Source organism: Bos indicus, chromosome 14 (assembly GCF_029378745.1).
Source record: "Bos indicus isolate NIAB-ARS_2022 breed Sahiwal x Tharparkar chromosome 14, NIAB-ARS_B.indTharparkar_mat_pri_1.0, whole genome shotgun sequence".
NCBI classification, from domain to species: domain Eukaryota; kingdom Metazoa; phylum Chordata; class Mammalia; order Artiodactyla; family Bovidae; genus Bos; species Bos indicus.
Window position 1 is genome coordinate 32,148,148 of NC_091773.1, and position 25,645 is coordinate 32,173,792.

Genomic DNA, 25,645 nt, shown 5'->3' on the forward strand with positions numbered 1-25,645 from the left:
CTCCAGGACAATATTAAACGATACAACATTCGAATCATAGGAGTCCCAGAAGAAGACGACAAAAAGACAGACCATGAGAAAATACTTGAGGAGATAATAGTTGAAAACTTCCCTAAAATGGGGGAGGAAATAATCACTCAAGTCCAAGAAACCCAGAGAGTCCCAAACAGGATAAACCCAAGGCAAAACACCCCAAGACACATATCAATCAAATTAACAAAGATCAAACACAAAGAACAAATATTAAAAGCAGCAAGGGAAAAACAACAAATAACACACAAGGGAATTCCCATAAGGATAACAGCTGATCTTTCAATAGAAACTCTTCAAGCCAGGAGGGAATGGCAAGACATACTTAAAGTGATGAAAGAAAATAACCTACAGCCCAGATTATTGTACCCAGCAAGGATCTCATTCAAATATGAAGGAGAAATCAAAAGCTTTACAGATAAGCAAAAGCTGAGAGAATTCAGCACCACCAAACCAGCTCTCCAACAAACACTAAAGGATATTCTCTAGACAAGAAACACAAAAAGGGTGTATAAATTCGAACCCAAAACAATAAAGTGAATGGCAACGGGATCATACTTATCAATAATTACCTTAAACGTAAATGGGTTGAATGCCCCAACCAAAAGACAAAGACTGGCTGAATGGATACAAAAACAAGACCCCTACATATGTTGTCTACAAGAGACCCACCTCAAAACAGGGGCACATACAGACTGAAAGTGAAGGGTTGGAAAAAGATTTTCCATGCAAGTAGGGACCAAAAGAAAGCAGGAGTAGCAATACTCATATCAGATAAAATAGACTTTATTTATTTTATTTTATTTTTTTAATTTAAATTTTATTTTATTTTTAAACTTTACATAATTGTATTAGTTTTGCCAAATATCAAAATGAATCCACCACAGGTATACATGTGATGGGGAACACATGTAAAATAGACTTTAAAACAAAGGCTGTGAAAAGAGACAAAGAAGGTCACTACATAATGATCAAAGGATCAATCCAAGAGGAAGATATAACAATTATAAATATATATGCACCCAACATAGGAGCACTGCAATATGTAAGACAAATGCTAACAAGTATGAAAGGAGAAATTAACAATAACACAATAATAGTGGGAGACTTTAATACCCCACTCACACCTATGGATAGATCAACTAAACAGAAAATTAACAAGGAAACACAAACTTTAAATGATACAATAGACCAGTTAGACCTAATTGATATCTATAGGACATTTCATCCCAAAACAACAAATTTCACCTTTTTCTCAAGTGCACACGGAACCTTCTCCAGGATAGATCACATCCTGGGCCATAAATCTAGCCTTGGTAAATTCAAAAAATTTGAAATCATTCCAAGCATCTTTTCTGACCACAATGCAGTAAGATTAGATCTCAATTACAGGAGAAAAACTATTAAAAACTCCAACATATGGAGGCTGAACAACACGCTGCTGAATAACCAACAAATCACAGAAGAAATCAAAAAAGAAATCAAAATTTGCATAGAAATGAATGAAAGTGAAAACACAACAACCAAAAACCTGTGGGACACTGTAAAAGCAGTCCTAAGGGGAAAGTTCATAGCAATACAGGCATACCTCAAGAAACAAGAAAAAAGTCAAATAAATAACCTAACTCTACACCTAAAGCAACTAGAAAAGGAAGAAACGAAGAACCCCAGGGTTAGTAGAAGGAAAGAATTCTTAAAAATTAGGGAAGAAATAAATGCAAAAGAAACAAAAGAGACCATAGCAAAAATCAACAAAGCCAAAAGCTGGTTCTTTGAAAGGATAAATAAAATTGACAAACCATTAGCCAGACTCATCAAGAAACAGGGAGAAAAATCAAATCAATAAAATTAGAAATGAAAAAAGAGAGATCACAACAGAAAACACAGAAATACAAAGGCTCATAAGAGACTACTATCAGCAATTATATGCCAGTAAAATGGACAACGTGTAAGAAATGGACAAATTCTTAGAAAAGTACAACTTTCCAAAACTGGACCAGGAAGAAATAGAAAATCTTAACAGACCCATCACAAGCACAGAAGTTGAAGCTGTAATCAAAAATCTTCCAGCAAACAAAAGCCCAGGTCCAGACAGCTTCACAGCTGAATTCTACCAAAAATTTAGAGAAGAGCTAACACTTATCCTGCTCAAACTCTTCCAGAAAATTGCAGAGGAAGGTAAACTTCCAAACTCATTCTATGAGGCCACCATCACCCTAATACCAAAACCTGACAAAGATGCCACAAAAAAAGAAAACTACAGGCCAATATCACTGATGAACATAGATGCAAAAATCCTTAACAAAATTCTGGCAATCAGAATCCAACAACACATTAAAAAGATCATACACCATGACCAAGTGGGCTTTATCCCAGGGATGCAAGGATTCTTCAATATCCGCAAATCAATCAATGTAATACACCACATTAACAAATTGAAAAATAAAAACCATATGATTATTTCAATAGATGCAGAGAAAGCCTTTGACAAAATTCAACATCCATTTATGATAAAAACTCTCCAGAAAGCAGGAATAGAAGGAACATACCTCAACATAATAAAAGCTATATATGACAAACCCACAGCAAACATTATCCTCAATGGTGAAAAATTGAAAGCATTTCCTCTAAAGTCAGGAACAAGACAAGGGTGCCCACTTTCACCATTACTATTCAACATAGTTTGGAAGTTTTGGCTACAGCAATCAGAGCAGAAATAAAAGGAATCCAGATTGGAAAAAAAGAAGTAAAACTCTCACTGTTTGCAGATGACATGATCCTCTACATAGAAAACCCTAAAGACTCCACCAGAAAATTACTAGAACTAATCAATAAATATAGTAAAGTTGCAGGATATAAAATCAACACACAGAAATCCCTTGCATTCCTATACACTAATAATGAGAAAACAGAAAGAGAAATTAAGGAAACAATTCCATTCACCATTGCAACGAAAAGAATAAAATACTTAGGAATATATCTACCTAAAGAAACTAAAGACCTATATATAGAAAACTATAAAACACTGGTGAAAGAAGTCAAAGAGGACACTAATAGATGGAGAAATATACCATGTTCATGGATTGGAAGTATCAATATAGTGAAAATGTGTATACTACCCAAAGCAATTTATAGATTCAATGCAATCCCTATCAAGCTACCAACGGTATTCTTCACAGAGCTAGAACAAATAATTTCACAATTTGTATGGAAATACAAAAAACCTCGAATAGCCAAAGCAATCTTGAGAAAGAAGAATGGAACTGGAGGAATCAACCTGCCTGACTTCAGGTTCTACTACAAAGCCACAGTTATCAAGACAGTATGGTACTGGCACAAAGACAGAAATATAGATCAATGGAACAAAATTGAAAGCCCAGAGATAAATCCACATACCTATGGACACCTTATCTTTGACAAAGGAGGCAAGAATATACAATGGATTAAAGACAATCTCTTTAGCAAGTGGTGCTGGGAAAACTGGTCCACCACTTGTGAAAGAATGAAACTAGAACACTTTCTAACACCATATACAAAAATAAACTCAAAATGGATTAAAGATCTAAATGTAAGACCAGAAACTATAAAACTCCTAGAGGAGAACATAGGCAAAACACTCTCCGACATACATCACAGCAGGATCCTCTATGACCCACCTTCCAGAATATTGGAAATAAAAGCAAAAATAAACAAACGGGACCTAATTAAACTTAAAAGCTTCTGCACAACAAAGGAAATTAAAAGCAAGGTGAAAAGACAGCCTTCAGAATGGGAGAAAATAATAGCAAATGAAGCAACTGACAAACAACTAATCTCAAAAATATACAAGCAACTCCTACAGCTCAATTCCAGAAAAATAAATGACCCAATCAAAAAATGGGCCAAAGAACTAAATGGACATTTCTCCAAAGAAGACATACAGATGGCTAACAAACGCATGAAAAGATGCTCAACATCACTCATTATCAGAGAAATGCAAATCAAAACCACTATGAGGTACCATTTCATACCAGTCAGAATGGCTGTGATCCAAAAGTCTACAAGCAATAAATGCTGGAGAGGGTGTGGAGAAAAGGGAACCCTCTTACACTGTTGGTGGGAATGCAAACTAGTACAGCCACTATGGACAACAGTGTGGAGATTCCTTAAAAAACTGGAAATAGAACTGCCTTATGATCCAGCAATCCCACTGCTGGGCATACACACTGAGGAAACCAGAAGGGAAAGAGACACGTGTACCCCAATGTTCATCGCAGCACTGTTTATAATAGCCAGGACATGGAAGCAACCTAGATGTCCATCAGCAGATGAATGGATAAGAAAGCAGTGGTACATATACACAATGGAGTATTACTCAGCCATTAAAAAGAATTCCTTTGAATCAGTTCTAATGAGGTGGATGAAACTGGAGCCTATTATACAGAGTGAAGTAAGCCAGAAAGAAAAACACCAATACAGTATACTAACACATATATATGGAATTTAGAAAGATGGTAACAATAACCCTGTATATGAGACAGCAAAAGAGACATTGATGTATAGAACAGTCTTTTGGACTCTGTGGGAGAGGGAGAGGGTGGGATGATTTGGGAGAATGGCATTGAAACATGTATAATATCATTTATGAAATGAGTCGCCAGTCCAGGTTCGATGCACGATACTGGATGCTTGGGGCTGGTGCACTGGGACGACCCAGAGGGATGGTATGGGGAGGGAGGAGGGAGGAGGGTTCAGGATGGGGAACACATGTATACCTGTGGTGGATTCATTTTGATATATGGCAAAACCATTACAATATTGTAAAGTTAAAAAATAAAATAATTTAAAAAAAAAAGATGAAATAGAGGTCCACTGGCAGGGCAACAGCAAAGAGCAACTATTTCCTCAAAGGTTCAATTCTAGCTGTGTCACTTGGGTGCTGGCTCTCCACATGGTTCTCTGACTTTAGCTTACATCACCTCCTTACAGCCCAGATTGCTAGGCCACCCCCCCTTGCCCCAGAGTTCCTCACAGTGGTGGTGTTGGGGGGATGCACATTACATTTCTATCAAGTTCCCAGATGATGCTGATGCTGCTCGTCCAAGAACCACGGTCCCTGCTCAGGGACCAAACAGCCTCCCACTCCACTTTGCTTTCTCCCATGGGCAATGTCTGCCCTCAGATACTAACGTGATTCCTGGTCTCATTCTTTTCATAATGCTCTCTATCCCTTCTCTATGCTTCATCTATCTTTAAAACCCTTATCAGAACTTAACACTATGGTTTATGACTTTCCTGTCATCTCATGAGGATGTAAAGTATTGGCCACCTGATGTGAAGAGCTAACTCATTGGAAAGGACCCTGATGCAGGCAAAGATTGACGGCAGGAGAAGAGGGTGGCAGAGGATGACATGGTTAGATAGCATCACCGACTCAGTAGATATGAATTTGAGCAAACTTCCGGAGATAGTGGAGGACAGAGGAGCCTGGCATGCTATGGTCTATGAGGTCACAAAGAGTTGGACATGACTTAGCAAGTGAAAAACAACAACATGAAGATATAAACTCCACGAGAGACTATTTCATTCACTTGTGTCTCAGGCAGTGCTGTATTCTGAGCACCTAAACTCCTGTATTCCTAGTACTTCAGATAGTTTTGGCACACAGTAGCACTCAGTAAATAGTGCTGACTGAATGAATGAGACATTGTCTAGATGAGAGCCAGATAGAGGACCTTGTGTAGATTGAGGTAGAAACAATGGAAGCAAAGATGACTCAAGATAGAAGCCACATTGCCTTGATCTTGAAGGGAAAAAATATATTTCTTTGCTCTTGTAAGTAAAAGGCTTGGGTTTTGGAGTGGGAAGAAGAGAGGTTAGGTAGACTGGGGACTTGAGGTATTGGAGAGTTTTTAGGGTAGCTGTTGTGGAGTGTGAACCACCTCAGCAAACTAGGCTCCTAGGGAAAAAGAGAAAGAAGAAATCCTCATTTGAGACAGAGGAAACAAGGCAGGCTACATTTCTCTCTGGAATACTGATGTGGTTTTCCTATCAGATATCATATTAAGATTCTTCCCTACCTGCCATCTGCAGTCTATTCCCTGTTACACCTACACAGAAACTTAAACACTAAGGGAGAACTGGTCTCCCCCACATGTGTCCTCCTTCTAGGTCCCGTAAGTCAATGGCTTATTTTTTTTTTTTTTTTGTTCTGGCAGCAAATTTATAACTACTCCAAATACTGTGCTACACAGGCTTGTCTCAAATATCTCAAACCTTCCATATGCTTAGTAAGTTTGATGCCAAATATATTGCTAACACATAATCATACACACATTACATATGTTCCGTGGAAACATGATTGACAGACTCTAAATAGGACCCCAACCATCTCATGACAAGCTTTGTAACCTCGTTACATTCACAAAAATCACCAAAAGGAACTTAGTAGAAACTTAGGTGATTCCATGTCTGATAAGAACTGGACCATCTAAAAGGTAGATGGGGAAGTGCAAGTATGGTAAATGAGGTCCCAAATGCAATGGCTACAGAGTCTGTAAGTGCAAAAATAGACCAGAATTCTCACCTGAGGATAAGACGTGTGATCTTATGAAAGTTTCATCTGTCAGTGGTTAGTAATCTAAGGCTGAAATGCTATCCAAATAAATGATATGTGTGTTTTAAAAAATTAAAAAACAGGTCACGAAAGAGCAGGAAGAGGGTGGGTTGACATAATATACTTGAATTTTCATTTGTTTTTTTCCAGTTTAGATTGTTGGATTAAAACATAAGTCCTCAAGATGCAGGGGCTACTGCTATCTCCTTTGATAATTCCTAACCTTACTTGGTTACACATTCCTAACACTGGGAAAGATTGAGGGAAGGAAGAGAAGGAGGCAGCAAGGGATGAGATGGTTGGATGGCATCAATTGACTCAATGGACATGAGTTTGAGCAAACTCAGAGAGACAATGAAGGCAGAGAAAACGTGCAACCTACTGCAGTCCACGGGGTCACAGAGAATCGGACACGACTGAGTGACTGAACTATAACAATAGCAATCTTACTTGGGGATAAGGAATGATAAGTTATCATCCATCAGTACTCTTGGTTCTTGATCAGTAAATGTTGTGAAATGGGGGAGGATGGAAAGTCTGGAAAGATGGAAGAGGAGACAATTCCTCCTGTTCTCAGGTAACTGACAGGGGGAGGTAGAGAGAGGCTCGTTTATTTGATTAAAGTGAAGTCACTCAGTCGTGTCTGACTCTTTGCGACCCCATGGACTGTAGCCACCAGGCTCCTCTGTCCATAGAATTTTTCAGGCAAGAGTACTGGAGTGGGTTGCCATTCCCTTCTCCAGGGGATCTTCCCGACCCAGGGATCAAACCTGGGTCTCTTGCATTGCGGGCAGATGCCTTACCATCTGAGCCACCATGGAAGCCCCATATTTATTTGATTAAGAAGATCCATTTTCAGGGGTATTTTAATGCCTCAGGAAGATAGAAGGTAATGGAAAGGTAATCAATTTTGTAATAGGATATATCTACACAAGAGCCTTTCTAACTAATATTAAACATAATCATTTATCTAATAAATATAGTGCTTTATAGTAGATTTTGATTTATAAAGCACTTTATCATTTTGTTCGATGCTAGAGAAATACATATTAGTGACAGCCTTTACTTTATCCTCTCTTCCATTGCTAAATCATTTCTGCTCTCTTTCATTTTGAGCTCCAGAAGTTGCTCTCACACAAATGTCCAGAGTTAAACACATATTCTTTCTGCTTTCAATTCCAGCTTGGTTCCTCACTAACTTAGAGGTTAGCGATTCCTGGGTCTGAAGGAAGGGACAAAGGAAGAAAGGAAATTATCCTCCTGGAGGGCAGGATGACCTGGCCCTTAGAGGAGAGGCTGTCTTGAAGGAGCCTTATATAACCATGGAGGCTGGCAGCTACTGTCAGAACTGTGGCAATAAAAGCAGAAAGGAGGGATGGGGAAGATAGACCCCCATCTTTCTCTCCTTTCCCCAGTTCACTCGCTGGGAAAGGGAGCTGGACACAGAAGCAGAAGCCCATCTTGCAGGTACAGAGAAAAGAAAAGTGGAGGATGGCTGGGGAGATTTCTGACACTAACCTTCCTGACTTGCTTTACAGCTTCCTAATAGCTTGTTTAAAGATGTATCCTCACCCTTTCATGAAACTGTGAGAGACTGAATGAGGAGGGTCCACAATGGCCAGATCTAGATAACATGAGGAAACCTAGGATGATCCTCAAGAAAATGATGGAGCTGGATCATGGCTCCTTTACAAACATCTCTACCAGAGCTGGACTCTTAGTAATGCCTGGTGGTCCTTCTTAGGGTTCAACTCATCTCTCCGAGGAACACTTTAAATCTAAATCTCTCTCTCTTTTAAATTGGAGGATAACTGCTTTACAATATTATGTTGGTTTCTGCCAAACATCATGAGTCAGCCACAGGTATACATATGTCCCCTCCCTCCTGAAGCCCTCTCCCATCTCCTTCCCCATCTTACCCCTCTAGGTCGTCACAGAGCATGGTGTTGAGCTAGCTCCCTGTGTCACACAGCAAATTCCCACTGTGGAGAAAAGGGAGCCCTCATGCACTGTTGGTGGGAATGTAAATTGATATAGCCACTATGGAGAACAGTATGAAGATTCCTTAAAATCTAGGAACAGAACTACCATATGCCCCAACAATCCCACTACTGGGCATATACCCTGAGAAAACCATAAGTGAGAGAGACGCATGTACCCCAGTGTTCGTTGCAGCACTTTTTACAGCAGCTAGGACATAAAAGCAGTCTAGACGTAAATCTCTCCTTTTATCAGGTTTTCTGTCTATGGTATCTTCTAGGACTACGACCTCTCCACCTACTTTAAAGAGAAAGGAGAGACCTGCTAGCATTGTGTCTTCAGAGACTCAACTCCATCCTTCCCCCCTCCCTCTTCTTTATCTGTAGTCTTGTTTTCTCTTTTCATTCCTACCACCTGGTATAAAATATGGCCATTTATTTCCTAAGAAGTAAAAGCAAAATAATTAAAACTCTTCAACTCTAGTCATTGACCTCTCTTTCCACCCCTATCATGGATAAGTTTCTTGAAACTATGGTCTACACTCACTGCTAACTTGCTCACATCCCATTCATTCCCCAACCTACTGTGCTCTGGTTTTCACTCATTTTTCCACCAAAATCATTTGATGACAAATATGATTTCCTTAATAGACAAACCAATGGATACTATTCTGCAGTACTTGATGTGACTGACCTCTTCCTTCTTGAATCTCTTATTTTCCTTTAACTAACATTTCTTGGGTTTCTTATTCTCTCTGTAGGCCTTTCTACTTGTTTCTTCTCTGGTTTTCCCCCACTGTTCTTTTCACATAATGAATACTTCCTGGGTGTTTCATGGTACATTCAAAGTTTAAAAATTCCTTACACATGAGTTATTGGAATCTATGTCAGTTTAGATTCGACCCATCTATCAAGTTGGGACTTCCCTGGTGGCCCTCACAGTTAAGAATCTGCCTGTAATGCAGGAGACCCGGGTTCCTTACGTGGGTTGGGAAGATCCCTGGAGGAGGGAATGGCTACCCACTCCAGTGTTCTTGCCTGGGGAATTTCATGGACAGAGGAGCCTGGTGAGCTACAGTCCATGGGGTCTGACAGAGTTGGATACACTGAGGGATTAACACTTTCACTACTTTCTCATTTATCCAACTGGGCACTTTATTGGAACCTCAAACCATACATATCTGAGAAAGTACTAACCTTCTCTGCTAAGTGCTCAGTCCTGCTAACCAATCCTGAGAATCACTTTATAACTACTTCCTCTTGCGTCTCCCCTTTGGCTTACCCAATTGTGAAAATCCTACCTTCTAAATACTTTTTAAATTGGTTTCCCTCTTTTTCCTTCAATTGTCACTACCAGAAGCCAGGCTCTTCTGGGTATTACCATGGTCACCATAGCATCCCAGTCTTCTTGCCCCCAAATCTTCAGCCCTCAAGCCTCCCCTTCTCAATGATGGCAGAGGGAACTTTCTTCAAGAAAATCTATGTAAATTCCCTGCTGAAAAGTCTTCATCAGCCCAATCACCTTCAGGAGAAAACAGCTTCATATTATGGGGCATAAAGTGATTCATGACTTTGAAGCCTTTCATTTTAGCTATGCTTAATTTTCTAGACTTGACAAATTCTCTTACCTGTAGTTCTCTGCGCATTCAATATATTTCCTGTATCTGGAAAACCTTAGCCTGATTTCTACCTCTTCTTTATGACCAAGGTCAGGGTCATGTCCTCTGAGTACCAACCATTTGAAAGAAAACTACCTTGCATATTTAATAATCCACTCAAATTTCTGTTTGTTTTTTGAGACCCATCTTGCAATCAAGAAGCTCCTTTGACCTCTCTCCACCCTTCAGTCTGGATTAAGTGACCCTCTCTTGCACTTACCCAACTCCAAGAGTTCTCTCTGAGGGCACCATGATTGCGGAGTTGGAATTGCTTGTTTTCTTGCCTGAATACTCATTATGCTGTGCACATGTACCGTTCTTTTATCTCTGTCATCCCAGACTAGCAGAAGGCCAGATTCCCAACAAATATTTATAGAAATGAAATGAAAATCCTCCCTCATTAAACATATCTCAGCCTTGCCAACTCACTTTACTTCATTCCCAGCTACTCTAGGGAATAGAAAAGAGAGAGTTTTCTGGATTCAAAGTGTTGTCAACTGTACAAAAAAAAAAAAAATGCTGTGAACTTGGCTGACCTGGATTTTAGTTCCAACTCCACCACCAGCCCTGAAAATCCCTTTACCTTTCTGGAGTTCTGCTTCCTTATATATATTAAATAAAAGGATTGGGCTATGCTTTTTTTGTTTGTTTGTTTGGTCTCCTTCAGCTTTGACACTCTGACTTTAAAAAGATCATATACAGAATAAAAATGCACACTTTCAAATTACCTTGAAGTGCAAAATCCTGAATGCTTATTTGGATGGATTATTTCTTCAGAAGAACCAAGTGGGAGGGAGAATGGCGGGGTCACGTGGGCATTTATTAAGTAACAGAGTGACCATTGAGGCCGATTGCTATTTATATCACATATCTGGCCATTATTTCATAGCCTCCCTTGCAGCTAAAGGGACTTACCTGATGGCTAAGTTGATAAAGGACCTGCCTGCAATCCCAGAGACCCACTGCAATACAGGAGACCCGGGTTCAACCCCTGGGTCAGGAAGATCCCCTGGAGAAGGAAATGACAAACCACTCTGGGAAATGGCAACCCAATCCAGTATTCTTGCCTAGGGAATTGCATGGACAGAGGAGCCTCTTGGGCTATATAGTCCATGGGGTTGCAAAGCATCAGACGTGACTGAACGACTAACACACACACAGCTTGTGAGCACCATTCTCTCACATAGAGAGCCAGCTCAGCCATAAGACGGACTGCTGTGACATTCTAAGGTTCTTGCAGCTAAGGGCATATAATTGATTCTAGCCAGTAGTGAGTGATATTTGAACTTCTGGGCTGTGATTTTAAAAGGAAAGAGGAGAGACCGTCCCTTTCTACTTTCCTGCAGGCTGGACCCAAAGGCTGGAAGACTCCTTCCTGACACATCTGGGAGTTGAGCGTTGAGCACAGCAGAGGCATAGCCCAGACAGACCCCTGAGTCTCTGTCACCATCAACCATACTAGTTTTGGATTTTTCACATGAGAGAGAAATAAGTTTCTTGTTTAAGCCACTGAATTTTTGGTTCTTTATTCTAACAAAAAAGAGAAAAACAAGACAACCTAACAATATTCTTAAGAACACATATTAAGAAATTATTTTACTATTTTCAAAGTATACTGAGAAAAAAGAACAAAGATGGTAATTTTGTTGAAGAAAACCGGAAAAAAAGTTTGCTTCAACCTGTAATAATAAAACTAATTCTTAAGGAAATTTACTATACTACCCAGAAAAAGATCCTAAAGCTTCACATGCTGCTTTATTATAAAGAAGTTAATACCCAGAAGGCAGACTGGAAAGGCATTTATTTGGCAAAGCAAATGCTAATCCTATATACCAGTTATCTACCGATTGATCATAATGAAGACTGTAAAACAAGTCATCAAAAGAGTTTTTATTTTCCATTCAGTAATTCCATTTATAAAGACAGAACACACAATGCTTTTGTAGCCTGCACAATCTAAGCTGTAAAGTTATGAAACATTAACATCCTTCACTGCTTTTCACGGGGTGGAAGTGATTAGGCTTAATGGCATTACCCAGAAGGTATCCTGGCACCATAAAATAAAAGCTCCGTCATCAGATTGGGCTCCACTGGAAAAGCAGTCCAGAAGCACAGGAAATGCTCCTCCTCCCACTAGCTCACTGGCAGGAGGAATGCTGATCCCCATGGAGTACCATCGACCTGCCAGGTCAGGTCAGCATCGATGTCCTTCAGAACCAAAGCTGGCAGCCCCAGTACACAACACTGGGCAGGGAAGAAAACTTTTGGTGTAATGAGCTGATAAACAATCCACAAGGGGGTGCTGTACTCTGTGCTAGTGCCTAAGGAAACCAAAAATAGCCTCCCACTAACCAGGGTCATGGCAACCCACTCCGCTGTTCTTGCCTTGAGAATCCCAGGGACGGGGGAGCCTGGTGGGCTGCTGTCTATGGGGTCGCACAGAGTCGGACACGACTGAAGCAACTTAGCAGCAGCAGCAGCAACCAGGGTCAAGTGCTAAAAGGAACTTCCAGAAGACATCAAAGAACCATTCCATTAATCACATGCCAACCTGTGGGGACAAAGTTTCAAAGCAACCTCAGAGCCTAACATACACCCTTCCTAACACCTGATGCCCCAAATCTATGTCTTTCACACACATTTAAAAATAAATTTTTATGTGGACCATTTTTAAACTATTGAATTTGTTACAATATTGCTTCTGTTTTGTGTTTTGGTTTTTTGACTGCGAGGCATGTGGGAGCATAGTTCCCCCACCAGGGTTTGAGTCTGCACCTCCTACATTGGAAGGCAAAGTCTTAACTACTGGACAGCAAGGGAAGTCTATCACACACATTTTAATACATTATTCACGATTTGAGATGGCTCCTTCTTGCTTTTGGCTCTTATTATGAGCGGGGCTTGCCTGCCTTGCTTGTTCAGGATGAGCAAGGCTGAGGCTCTCTATTCTTATTACAGAGGAGTTTTAGGACTGAGCAGAGTGAAATAGAGGCAGAGGAACCAGAGAGTCTGATGATAGAGGCCTTGAGAGCCTGGCAGAGAATGGATTTGATGTATTTGGCAATAGGTGGCCAAAGTAGATCTTTGAGCAAGACAGTAACACAACAGAAGTCTTATTTAGTGAGGTCATCAGTACGGGAAGGACTATAGGCAGGGAGATCAGTTAGCAGAAAGTTACCTTTATCCAGGCTGAGATAAAGACATCATAAACATGGCTGGTAGCTATTGTAAGAGAGAGGACAAGGAGGATATTTTTTATAGGTATGGAAGGAACTATAGAGATAGACTTGCTCTTCAGCAATGAAATAAGAGGGTAGTTGAAGATCTAGAGTAAAGCTCATCAAGGAAACAGACACAGTGAAGAATAAAAGGCAGAACCCACAATTTTCCACCCAAATCAGGATCCTTCTGGGACTGAAAGAGGAGCACTGGCAGTTACTACCCCAGAACAGTACTTACAGACAGGGCCAGTCCATGGCAAGCAAGGATTCATGGTCAACCCATCTGAAAAGAACTTTAACCACCAACATAGAAGATAACTCTTAAGATTCATGAGCAACTGGATTGCTTGAATTCTAGCCCTAGGTTTCCAAAAGTTCAGAACATTACTAGGAAGCCACCAGTGAAACTGAAGCTGCAATTTTTTGGCCACCTGATGTGAAAAGCCGACTCATTGGAAAAGACCCCGATGCTGGAAAAGATTGAAGGCAGAAGAAGAGTGTGGCAGAGGATGAGATGGTTAGATAGCATCACTGACTCAATGGACATGAATTTGAGCAAACTCTGGGAGATGGCGAAGGACAGGGGAGCCTGGTATGCTGCAGTCCATGGGGTCGCAAAGAGTCGGACGTGACTTAATAACTGAACACCACCCCCACCCCCACCATCAGAAAGGTAAAAGACTTAAAAGCTGCTTTGAGCAATGGAGGGGACTACCTAGAGAGCTAAGATGGAGAACAAGAATGACATCCCTGAAGTCAAATCTATTCCCCCAAACCTCTACTTCTCTGCAATATGTGCTGTGCTAAGTCACTTCAGTCGTGTTCGACTCTTTGCGACCCCATGGACTGCAGAGTGCCAGGCTCCTCTCTCCATGGGATTCTCCAGGCAAGAATACTGGAGTGGGTTGCCATGTCACATCCCAATTTGGGGCCTCTCTGCTCACAGGATTTTAAGGACCAAATGCCTTTAAAAATCTCATTTTCTTCAAGTCTAATTCCTGGATCTCGATATTGCATTCCAATGGATGATTGGTGAACTTGACCAATAACTGGGTGTCTGAGTAGGTGGGGGATGGAAGGGGAGGGGCAGGGATGGGAGGACGAGTGCAGCATGGATGCTGGCTCATCAGAACACACCAGCTGGCTAGTGGGCTGGGACCAGCCTGCACATAGCCATGTAGACCCTGCACAGCATTCAGTCCCACGTCGTGGCTCTGGTGGTGGAAGTCGTGCTCTCTCTACCCTAGCCCAGGTACCCAAGGCTGCGTGACCAGAAGAGGGGAGGGATTTCTCCCTCCTTCTTGGTGCATTGAGCTCTCTCTTCAATCCCACAGTAGGCTGCTATCCCACAACAGTACTTCCTCATGTTACATGTGGGGCTACTGTCTTTACTAAACTGCAAGCTATCAGAGGGCCTTGGCTCTTGTACTCTTGGCGCAAGTAGGTGTTGGAATAATACTGAAGGCATGAAGTGCACACCCATGGCCGCTTTCTGTGCTACTTATTTTGGTGACAATCTAAAGTTCCTTATCTCATATGGTCTCTGCCTGCTTTTCTATTAACAATTTGCCACCTTAGAGAAGACCACCGAGGGTCAGCTCACAATTTTGCCCACATAGTCTACTCTTTTCTTTCATCATCCTATTATCAGTTCCCTTAACAAGGTGAAGTCTTCTGTTTTTCTGAAAAAGTCATTCTTTTCTATACCTGAATGGGGGCACAGTGAGAAGTACAGTTTGTTGAGTTAGGCAGAGCTGGGTTAGAATCCCCGCTGTGGGATAGTTAGCTGTGAACTTGGATTGCCCTTTTGTCCCTCAATGAACCTCTCTGTGAAATGAGGATACCAAAACTCTCATTAGGCTAATTGAGAAAGTAATTTTTTTTATCAATGTTTTATATTAAGTACTGGTAAGTATTTTTAGTAAGTAGTTGACATGGTGTTAAAAAAGCTAAGTGCCAAAAACCATGCAATACTCAGGCTGTTGCATTTAATTCCCATAACAACTTGGCAGGGAATATTGTCTCAGTGTCTCAGATGAAGAAACTGAGGCTTGGAGAGGTTAAGGAATTTACCTTAAGGTAACAGAGCTACTAGGAGTGGGAAAGCAGAAACTGAAAGGCAGGCAGTTGAACTTCAGGACTTATAAACATTATACATGAAGGCAGAACTGAATAGGCAGTTCAGCAAAATATCATAGCTACTTTGCTTCTACAGTATCACCAGAATTTATTGTGTCACTGGCTTAGATCTCTCTTTTACCATCACTAAAAAAAACTACCCTAATTTCATGTCATGCAGAAGATTCTTATTTTTTGCCCTCAATATCACAGTCTAATAAATAACCAAGTCTGCTTCCAGGAATATGAGGGGATAAGGGAAAAGGAGAGAACACTGATGTTAGCCCGAGTTGGAGTCTCATGCACAGACTGATATTTTTTTTTAATCACCAAAATGTTTGCCCTGTATCATAGCTCTTAAAACCTGCTAACAGAGTACCAATAAATGTTATTTGATGTCAAGTTATTTTCCACACTTGGCTTCATCCCTTTTCTACATATTTTTAAATCTTCCTTGTAAGTAATTTGATAGTTACCTGAAAAGGTATTCATTTATGTCAGATTTTCCTTATAGTCTCCCTACACTTTTTTTCCATCATGCTTAAATTTGCCATTTTTCAAGCATCTTATTATACGACCGCACCACACGACTGTTACTAGTTTGTGTAGAAAGCCTAGGCTCATTAGCTGCTCTTAAGAAGCACACTGGTCTGCCCTGCGTATTGTTTTTGTTTGTGCTCAGAGTCCTGCAAATGATGATCACTTATTATCAGATTCAACCAAGACTCACAAAAAATTGTTTGTTTTTTAAGAAAACTTCAAGAAATAGTGCTACTTCATAATTACTACCAATAATACCTAAATAGATTACTTAAGGGACAAAAATGAGGTGGTTTAGAATAACTTCGGATGAGAAACAAAAATAATGTTCAATACCATTCTATCATGTGATTTTACCTAGTTCTAGCTAGACTTGCAGAAGGCATTTCCTGGGGAAGTAAAGCAACAGAATCCCAAACCTACGCAGCATTTCTGTCTTTGGTGGTGAGAGAATGACATGTATCAAATGAAGGAAAAGCAAAAACCCCCATTTTCAATGGTGAGTGTGCTCAAAGACATCACTGGATAAAGGAGAAGCTCTCTTGTGATGGACAGGGAATGCTCCCTTCCGTGTCTCATTGTTTCATCTTTTCCTTCCGACTTCCAGACACCTCTAATTTATACATTTGGGACTAACTTATTATGGAGCAGCCAGAGAGAAAATGGCAATTACTTTCTTTGCAGAACAACAGAAAAGATAGTGCAACTTCGTCCTAAAAGATTCCAAGTTCTCTAGGAAAGGCCACCACCTTTGGCTTCCTTTCCTCTGCTAAGTGGTGCTTAGGGAAGTGGGCACACCTGCTCTGCTAAGCTGACCTGCTCACTTATCTTTGACGAGGGTCACACACCGAAGTCATTATGGACTGAGCCACAGCTGAGTGGAGAAGCAAGGTCCTATGTGACATGAGCACATCTAAATCTGATATATGTTTATCATGCAACTAACATCCATTAAAGAGTCAGAGCAAACTCCTCCACATCTTAGCTGGCATCATCAGTCACTAAACACAGCTTCCATACCCAGGTCTCCAAGGGCGGTGACTACCAGGGACAAGATGTAAAGCCTGGATGATGTATGTTCAGGAGACAGAAAAGCAGCTGTCAGATGTAAACTCTGAATACTCCCAGGAACACCAGGGTGGAAATTTGGGGGATGTTACTATCTATAGTCCTCATCTCCACCAACACCCCCTCTTCATCATCCTGCATCTCCTTAAACTGAGAGCACATTTTACAAAATTTCCTCTGTAAGCACTGTATTCAGAGGGAACTCTATAGCTGTGCCCAGATTCTTCAGGAGAAAAAGAGAAACAATTCTCTTTTCCAGGGTCACACTTACAAATTCTTCTCTACATGATTCCTAGAAAGAACAACTGCTTTAAGACCTGGCCTTCATCCAGACTGATATGAAAACTTTCCTCTACTGGTCCTCACAGAGCACTCGTAGACTATTTAGAAAGATTTAAGACTCTAGTTTTTCCTTCTCTGTAGAAAGGAACTGAATTAGAGGAGCTATTTAAGGTTCTCCCAACCCTAAAATGCAGGAATGCCAGCATTTCCAGATTCAGAGAACGACGGACCCCCTGCAAATTCAAGCAAAGCACACGCTGTATATTTCACAGTAAGCCTTTAGGATAAGACATGCGCAGTCCCACACGGTTCACACGCAGCCCCGCACCTCCTCACCGAAGGCAAACAAAGCATGCTAACCCAGAGGGGGAGAAACGCACACGGCGTTCCCCCTTTAGGTTTCTCCCTTCAGAAAAACACCCATAATTTCGCAGTTGGCTACGTTTATTTGGCTTATTTTGAGTTGACTCATTTCCATTGCTCAGATTTGAAAATCTTTCTAATAACCACGCTGTAGGCTAACAAACACTCAAGAGAAAATAAAAGGTCACACCCGATTCTTAATCACTGGTGAATTTCCACCCACTGCTCCTGCATACACTGCTCAAGGGGAAGCTTTAGTTTTCAGGCCACAGTTCATTCGGTACAGCATCCCCGCGGCCGAGCATACCCCAAGGCAGATACCATACACACTGGCCACAGTGATTCTAAAGACAGAATCCCAATCAACACTGGTCCACGGCTCAGGTTGGCACATCATAAAGAGTATGAGAAGCTAGACGTGTGCCCAGCACATTCTCTCCAGAGAGCCTGGGACTGCATGGACATTTAAGATTAGGTGGCCAGGAAAGCATACAGATTCACACAGAGACCACAGACCAGAACAAGTGAGGCTCACTCAAGACCAAACCAGCGCCCTCCCCTGACCCTAGTCCAAGCCGTGCAGGGCATGAAAGTCGCTCCACTCACCCAGCATAGCGGTTGCTGTAAAGGTTACTGTGTCCTAGGCTCAGGCTCTTCAAAAAGAGCAGGCAGAGAGGCAGAAAAGCTGCTGTCTGGCTCCTGGGCTTCCCGAAGAACTTCATAGTGTGAGGATGAGAGGGCTGCAAAAGTTCCCCTGTAGTTAAGGCACCCCCTCCACACGGCACACGGTCCCTGGGAGAGGTGGGGGCGTGGGCTTGGGAGGGAGCAAAATGTGACACTTCTTTCCAGCCTCGGAGAACAAAAAAAAAGTTCAAGCAGCTGAGGGAGGGAGGTTGCTGCTCAGACTTGGTCCTGGGATGAGAAGCAGCAGCACACACAGCCCTGCCCTGAATTGAGCTGATCCTTAACCAGGCTCCCTCCAAGGGGCTGGGCCTCCCCAGGCTGACTCACCACGGCGGTTTGCTGGGTGCTGCTTCATTTGGGTAACTCTTTTTATTTTCTTGTTTTTGGAGGCTTTTTTTTTTTTTGCTTTCCAACTATAGGATGCTAACTTTTTACGACAACCTTCCTCCTACCCTAGAGCTTCCCCGATGACTCAGCAGGTAAAGAATCCACCTGCAATGCAGGAGACACAGGAGGTGCAAGTTCAATCCCTGGATTGGGAACATCCCCTGGAGGGAGAAATGGCAACCCACTCCAGTATTCTAGCCTGGAAAATCCCATGGACAGAGGAGCCTGGTGGGCTAGAGTCCAAAGGGTGGCAAAGAGTCGGACATGACTGAGCACAAGCATGAGTGTGAACTGCAAAAGACTTGTTTGAGGATGAGCTAAAACACACAGGTGTAAGAGCATTGCAGGCTTTGTGTTTTGCTCTACCAAGGCAAATTTCTCCTTGGAGTCCACCTCCTGAAATGCACAATGAATTCAGTCTGGATGAGCTGGGGACCTCAGGTGTGGCCGGCCAGCCCAGGTCCCCACTCCTACCTGAACCAAGTCAGGGCAGCCACTTCCCTGTGCTTCAGGGAGCCCCATGCTGATTTCACATGTCATCGGCAGCACCCAGGCCTGAGGCCAGTGCAAAGGTTCTCCTGGGGAACTAGACGACTCTGGGTACTGAGGCACATTCCCCACACATTTGGAATCACTTAGGGAGCCAGGCTATTTAAATCAATTCCCAGGGGTGGGATTAGTTGTTGAAAAAGCCCCTCAGGTGAGTTGGAGTTCAGCCCCCTTGCTGGTCTAGAGCAGGCTTCTCAAATTTGGGTGTGCATACACATCACCTGGGAATCTTGTTAGAACACGGCTTCTGAGGCAGCAGGCTGGGGTTGGGGCCTGAGATTCTGCATTTCTAACAAGATTACAACTGATGCTTGTACTGCTGGCCCTTCAGTCACACTTCGAGGAACAAGGCTTTACTTTACAATGAGTTCTGCTTTGGCTTCTCTCTAAAAGCTAGGGGGTGGAGGAAACCTTGAAGGAAGCCAGTTCCTTCTTGGTTTTCCCAGGTTGGTGATGAAGAAGGCTGGTTTTGCATTTACTTGCTTCTACCCCTGGGGTTCCCAGGTGGTGCTAGTGGTAAAGAACCCACCTGCCAATGCAGAAGATATAAGAAACTTGGGTTCAATCACTGGATCAGAAAGATCCCCTGGAGAAGGAACTGGCAACCCACTCGAGTATTCTTGCCTGGAGAATCCCATGAACAGAAGAGCCTGCTGGGCTGCAATTCAGATGGTCTCAAAGAGTTGAGCATGACTGAAGTGACTTAGCACAGCAGCACACTTCTACCCTCATACACCAGAAAACCCATCTTGGGGGAGGATGTGCTTTGCTTTAGTAAATAAGAACATGGCTATCTAGGGTGTCTCCTGCTGTCACTCACGACCCGTTGCCGTCAAGAGCTCCTGCACCTTCTAACATGACAGCCAGAACCCCTGATAGAAAAGAAATCACCAACTCTTCCTCCTGGGGACTTTAACCAAACACATAGGCATTTGGAGCATAACAGCTAAAAAAATGATTTTCGTCTAAGATGATTTTCTAAAGTTTCCTCCAACTTCTTTGTTGCTTTACTCTCGCTAAGTCATGTCTGACTCTTTTGCAACCCGCCAGGCTCCTCTATCCAGGGGCTTCCCCTGTAAGAACACTGGAGTGGGTTGCCATTTCCCCCTCCAGAGGAATCTTCATGACCCAGGGATCAAGCCCACAGCTCCTATGTCAGCAGGTGGCTCACTGAGCCACCTGAGAAGCCCCTTTCTCCTACTACCGCAGGATTACTTTGGTTAATCTCTTCTCCATGTCCCCCTTCCTAACACCCACTATGTCTGCTACTGTAGGGCACAGCACGTCGATTTTAAGTGTTGGTCTGCTTTTCTCAAAAGTCTGTCTTCTCCCTGAATGCAGAGTTGTGTTCCTCTGTCTTTGTATGACTGCCTCTTCTCTCCTTGAGAGAACAACGTTCACCGAAGGAATGATCAACAGTGTTTGTGGAGTGAGTGCTAAGCTGAGAAGGGATTCATTCAACAGACATTTACTTTGTGGCCTGTCTATCCAGATAGAGGAAAGCCCACTGGAGCAGCTGAGAGTTGCATGGGTGCCTTTGAGAAGTGGCCGTACCCAGCCTCCTGGATTTGTTTCCTGCTGGTTTATGTTGATTTCTTCTGTCTTGACTTCCTGGCCTGGTGCTTTGGTCTTTGTGAACTGGCAAGGCTGCTCTGCAAGCAAGGCTCACAGTGATATTTCCTGGGGCCTTTTCGACAAGGCCACAAAAGCCTATACAACTGCCAGTGAGCTGTTGAAATAAGAGGTTACTGTGTAAATAAAACACTTCATCTCTTTGCATTTCGTTATGTCAGAACAATGTATAAATCTGTCATATTATATCACAACATTAAACTAGGAATGTTCAGTCTCTAACTGGGGATTAAGCTCATCCTCAAATCATCCTGAAGGGCTAGACCCAGAGAGCCTGCTTAGCAAATGCTCTCCAGACCCTGAGACCAGGGTAATCATTTCCTGGGCCATCAGAAATGCAAAACACCCTGGAGACATTCTATAACCTTCCTAAAAATTTAAGATCAAAGAAAGGTTCCCAAACAATAGAAGCCCTTCCTAACAATCTTCCCCTGCTTTTCTAAAGACCAGGTTATCTGATCAGACTTCCCTTAGAGTAGATAAGCGCCCATAAAATGAGGGATAAATAGAGTCCATTTAGCAAGTGGGAGGAGAAGAAGATGGTTTTATAGATGGATTCAAAGATAAAAGTCCCCCTTTTAAGGCACTGAGGGAGTGAATTATTAAACCAGTTAGAGATTTGGAGATGGACAGAAGGGAAATTCTGATTATTGGCTATGCCTTTGTCATATTTTAGTGGAAGGGTGAGTTTTATTAAAAGAAATATTATCCTGCAGAGAGAAAAAAAAGAGGAAACTACAGTAGGGAAAGGAAGACATCTTTCTTGACGTGGGTTCATTCTGGTGGACGATTAGATAAATTTTAATGTCTCTTCCAGATCTGGGATTCTACGATGCTACGAGGGAAGTCTTTGTAAGTCCCTTTCTTAGGCTATGAGTGAGAACCATGTAGACAGACTTTGGTAAAGACCTCATGAAGAGAAGGTGGACAACCGGGGTTGGGCTCACGGTACAACAATCCTCTCCTCACAGGTGGTTTTGTGCTCATGTCTCCACGTCTTACTGACAGAGATGTTACTGCTCACACGGTCTCTTCTATGGCTTTCTGCCGTTGTTCCAACACCTGAGGAAAGAGCTGATGTGAGGTTAGCTGCCATATGTGGTCTCAGCAATTCTGTGAGGAATGTGCTGGAGCTTCCTTTCACAACATATCACTAGCAATTCTCTCCCAACCATCTTCTCCAGCACCATCTTGCCCCCACATTTTTAATCTTTCTCTTGTCAATTAGCCATATCTCTCCCTCAGACACCAGCTACTTCTTCTGATTCCTCCTTTTCCTCCTCCTCGTCCTCCCTTCGCCGTCCCTCTCCCCTCCCCTCTCCCACCTCTTCCTCCCCTCCCCACTCTCCCATTCTCCATCCTGCTTTCCCCTCCTTCCTAAAGCCTGTCTCCAAGGTGATTATAAAGTAGAGAAAACATAGATAAGAATACTTTAGAGACTGTCATTGCAAACAACAGAGAAAGGATGTTTGCTACACCATTTGTGACATTAAGTGTTCTAATGAAAATTAAGAGAAAGTTGAGCTGGAATGGAGCATGAGACAGAGATTAAGAAGGTTTGATGAGGATAAAGTCAAAAGCAAAAATAAACAAAGGATTGAAAAACCACTCTCCAATCCATTTGCCTAGGACAATGAAAGATGATGGAAAAAAACAAAAACAAATAAGAATGGAAACTATATAACAGTGGAAAAGATTAGATTTTAAACAAAACTTTTATGAAAAAGACTAAGGGTGGGGGGTAGAAATTTGAGCTATAATGATTGAAGAATAGGTGATGAAATTTGTTTAAGAAGAAAAGCTGTCATGAGGAGAGAGGTCAGATAGACAGTAATATTCCACTTTCAGACATATTAGATGCTCAAAGGTGGAGAGATGAGAATATTGTCTTAGTGCTGAAGGACAGGGAAAGAGTAAATAGAAAAATAAAGGAGCTCTGATCGAATTGGCTTGTAGAGATAGATAAGTATCCTTTCAATGTCCCTAAATTCCAAGAAAATAGGGAACTTGAACTAATAATACTTTCAATATGCTACAATTAAAACAAAATGTACTCTTGCAGAAACTAACTCTGAAACATTTTAAGACTCCAAGTTCATTCAATTAAGGTAAGCCTTTGGCAAATAAGATTAGTTGAATAATATTGGTATAATAAAAAACAGCAATGTTTTTCTCTGATTCATCAATGTCAAGTACAATGTAAAAGCACATTTTTTATTCTATTTGAATGTACTTTCTCTAAACTTATACAGTTGTACTGATTGGTTATGAAAAATGTCAATTTGTCTACAATTATATTGAATTATTTGGGCAGATGCTTTATTTTAATAAGAATCATGTTTTGAAGTATGGCAGCTTGAAGATAATTTCCAAGATCTTCAGGGAATTTAGTAATAAAATGATAACCAATTGAAAAATGGGAAAAATCTGAGTAGACATTTCTCCCAAGCAGATATACAGATGGCCAATAAGCACATGAAAAAGATGCTCAACATCATTAGTCATTAAGGAATTGCAGATCAAAACCACTATGATATATCACTTCATGTGCCCCAAGATGGCTAGAATCAAAGACACAATAATGAATGTTGGTGAGAATGTAGAGAATTTGGAACCCTTAGCTACTGTGGGTCTGAATGTAAAGTATGCAGTTGCTGAGGAAACAGTGCAATAGTTCTTCAAAAATTCAATATAGAGTTACCCTGTGATCTAGAATTACACTCCTAGGTTCCACTCAAGAAAGATCAAAGCATATGTTCATGCCAAAACTTATACATAAATAGTCAAAGCAGCATTATTCATAAGAACCAAAAAGTGGAGACAACCTCTATGTCCACCAACTGATGAATGGACAAATACTAAATTTGGTATATTCATACAATGGGATATTATTTGGCCCTACAAGGCATGAAATGCTGATACTTGCTGTAGCATGGATGAACCTTGAAAACATTATGCTAAATGACAGGAACCAGACACAAAAAGCCACATGGATATTTTATTTACATGAAATGTCCAAAACAGGTAGAGCAAAGAGACACAAGGTATAGCAGCAGTTGCTGAAACAGGAGGAAAGGGAGTTAAAGAGAATGACCACTAATGGGTATGAATCTTCCTTGGTGGGGGTGATGAAAATATTCTGGAATTGGATAATGGCGATGGTTGTACAATTTTGTAAATATACTAAAAACCACTGAATTGTATACATTAAAATGGCTAACTTTATGCTATGTGAATTATATCTCAATTTAAAAAAGAACTCTAGGGAATTTAAAACCTTAGAATAATTAAATAGAGCTAATTAATGGATCATTACTGGATATCTAAATTATTTCAAAGGAAGATAAATCCCTGAAACATTGATATCTGAGCATAATTTTATGTTTATATGTTTTCCTTTAATATGCTACCAATAGGCTATATCTTTCATTAATTTTTGCCATTTTCAGAGGGATATAAAATTGTAGCAAGTGTACTTAGAAAGTTGCATTAGATGTATTTATGAGTTCTTGTTGATTAAAATGCTGATTTTTGACAGACAATTCTCAATTATCCACTTAGAAATTTTCTGTATGAAATAGATGTTAGTCACTTTGGTTCAGTTTAAAGTTACAATAATACTGGTGTTTGAGACCATTCTAGGAGTAACAATGACAGAGAAAATATAACTACAAATGAACTTCTATGTTTCAAGGAAAAGATAGTTTTCCTCTAAAATACTGTTGTTTTCTGTTTTGTTGTTGTTGTTGTTCTTCAGACCAATTTACACTCTTGAAACTTACTGAGGGCTCGGAAGAGTTCATTTATGGATAGGTACTGATGAATAGCTACTGATAATGACTGTATTGGAAATTGAAAGTGAGAACTTCTAAAAAGGCTTATTTATTGTTTGTTTGAGGTTAGTAATGATGAAAGCATTGTATGCTAATAACATCTTCTGAAATTATTTCTCATGGTCTTGTAGGATGTATCCTAAAGTGCCAGTATGTTCCAGAGAATAAAGAGCACAAGGAAAGGCAAAGCTTGGAATGTAAATTTTGTTTGCCTTGGTTTATAATACCTGAACCTGAAAAGCTATGGAATGTGTTAATGGCTTAGCAAAGTTTGCTCATGTTGATGGAACTGCTTCCTTGGCTCACTGTTTATTGCTTTCGCTTACAATGTGAAGGGTTAATCTTTCAGTGTCATCTACCTACATGGCAAAGATTGTCCTAAGAGTAACCTTCTGTGCTTTATGCTGACTTTGTCACATCCTGCATTATTTAAGAAAACAACAACAACAAGAGAAGAATCCTCACTTCTGAAAGACCTAACGTTTTTACCATTATGCTACCTTCAACGTTTATTGTTAATTTTCCTGTCACTTCAACTAAATAGGTAACAAGTATGGTTTCTTAGGCACCCACTTAATCAAGTGCTTTTATCTCCTCTGATAATATTTTTTATTTTGTCTTCCTCAAGTCAGACACTAAGTATAGAACAAAAAATAAATAAAGTAAAGCTTTCAGGATATCTTTTGTATCTAAAACTGTGCTTATG

At 41.1% G+C, this 25,645-nt stretch overlaps 1 protein-coding gene and 1 long non-coding RNA gene across 2 annotated transcripts in view; one reads left to right on the top strand and one right to left on the bottom strand.

Annotated features, from left to right (window-relative positions):
* CPA6 (carboxypeptidase A6) overlaps positions 1 to 18,883 on the bottom strand; it is a 297,362-nt gene extending 278,479 nt beyond the window's left edge. Inside the window, exon 1 of the mRNA XM_070802635.1 lies at positions 18,461 to 18,883. Coding sequence (XP_070658736.1) covers positions 18,461 to 18,576 — 116 coding nt within the window. The 5' untranslated portion in view covers positions 18,577 to 18,883. The remainder of the gene's footprint in view (positions 1 to 18,460) is intronic.
* The window catches only part of LOC139186908 (uncharacterized), a 314,423-nt gene that overhangs the window by 275,943 nt on the left and 12,835 nt on the right, over positions 1 to 25,645 (top strand). The gene's annotated exons all lie outside the window — the stretch shown is intronic.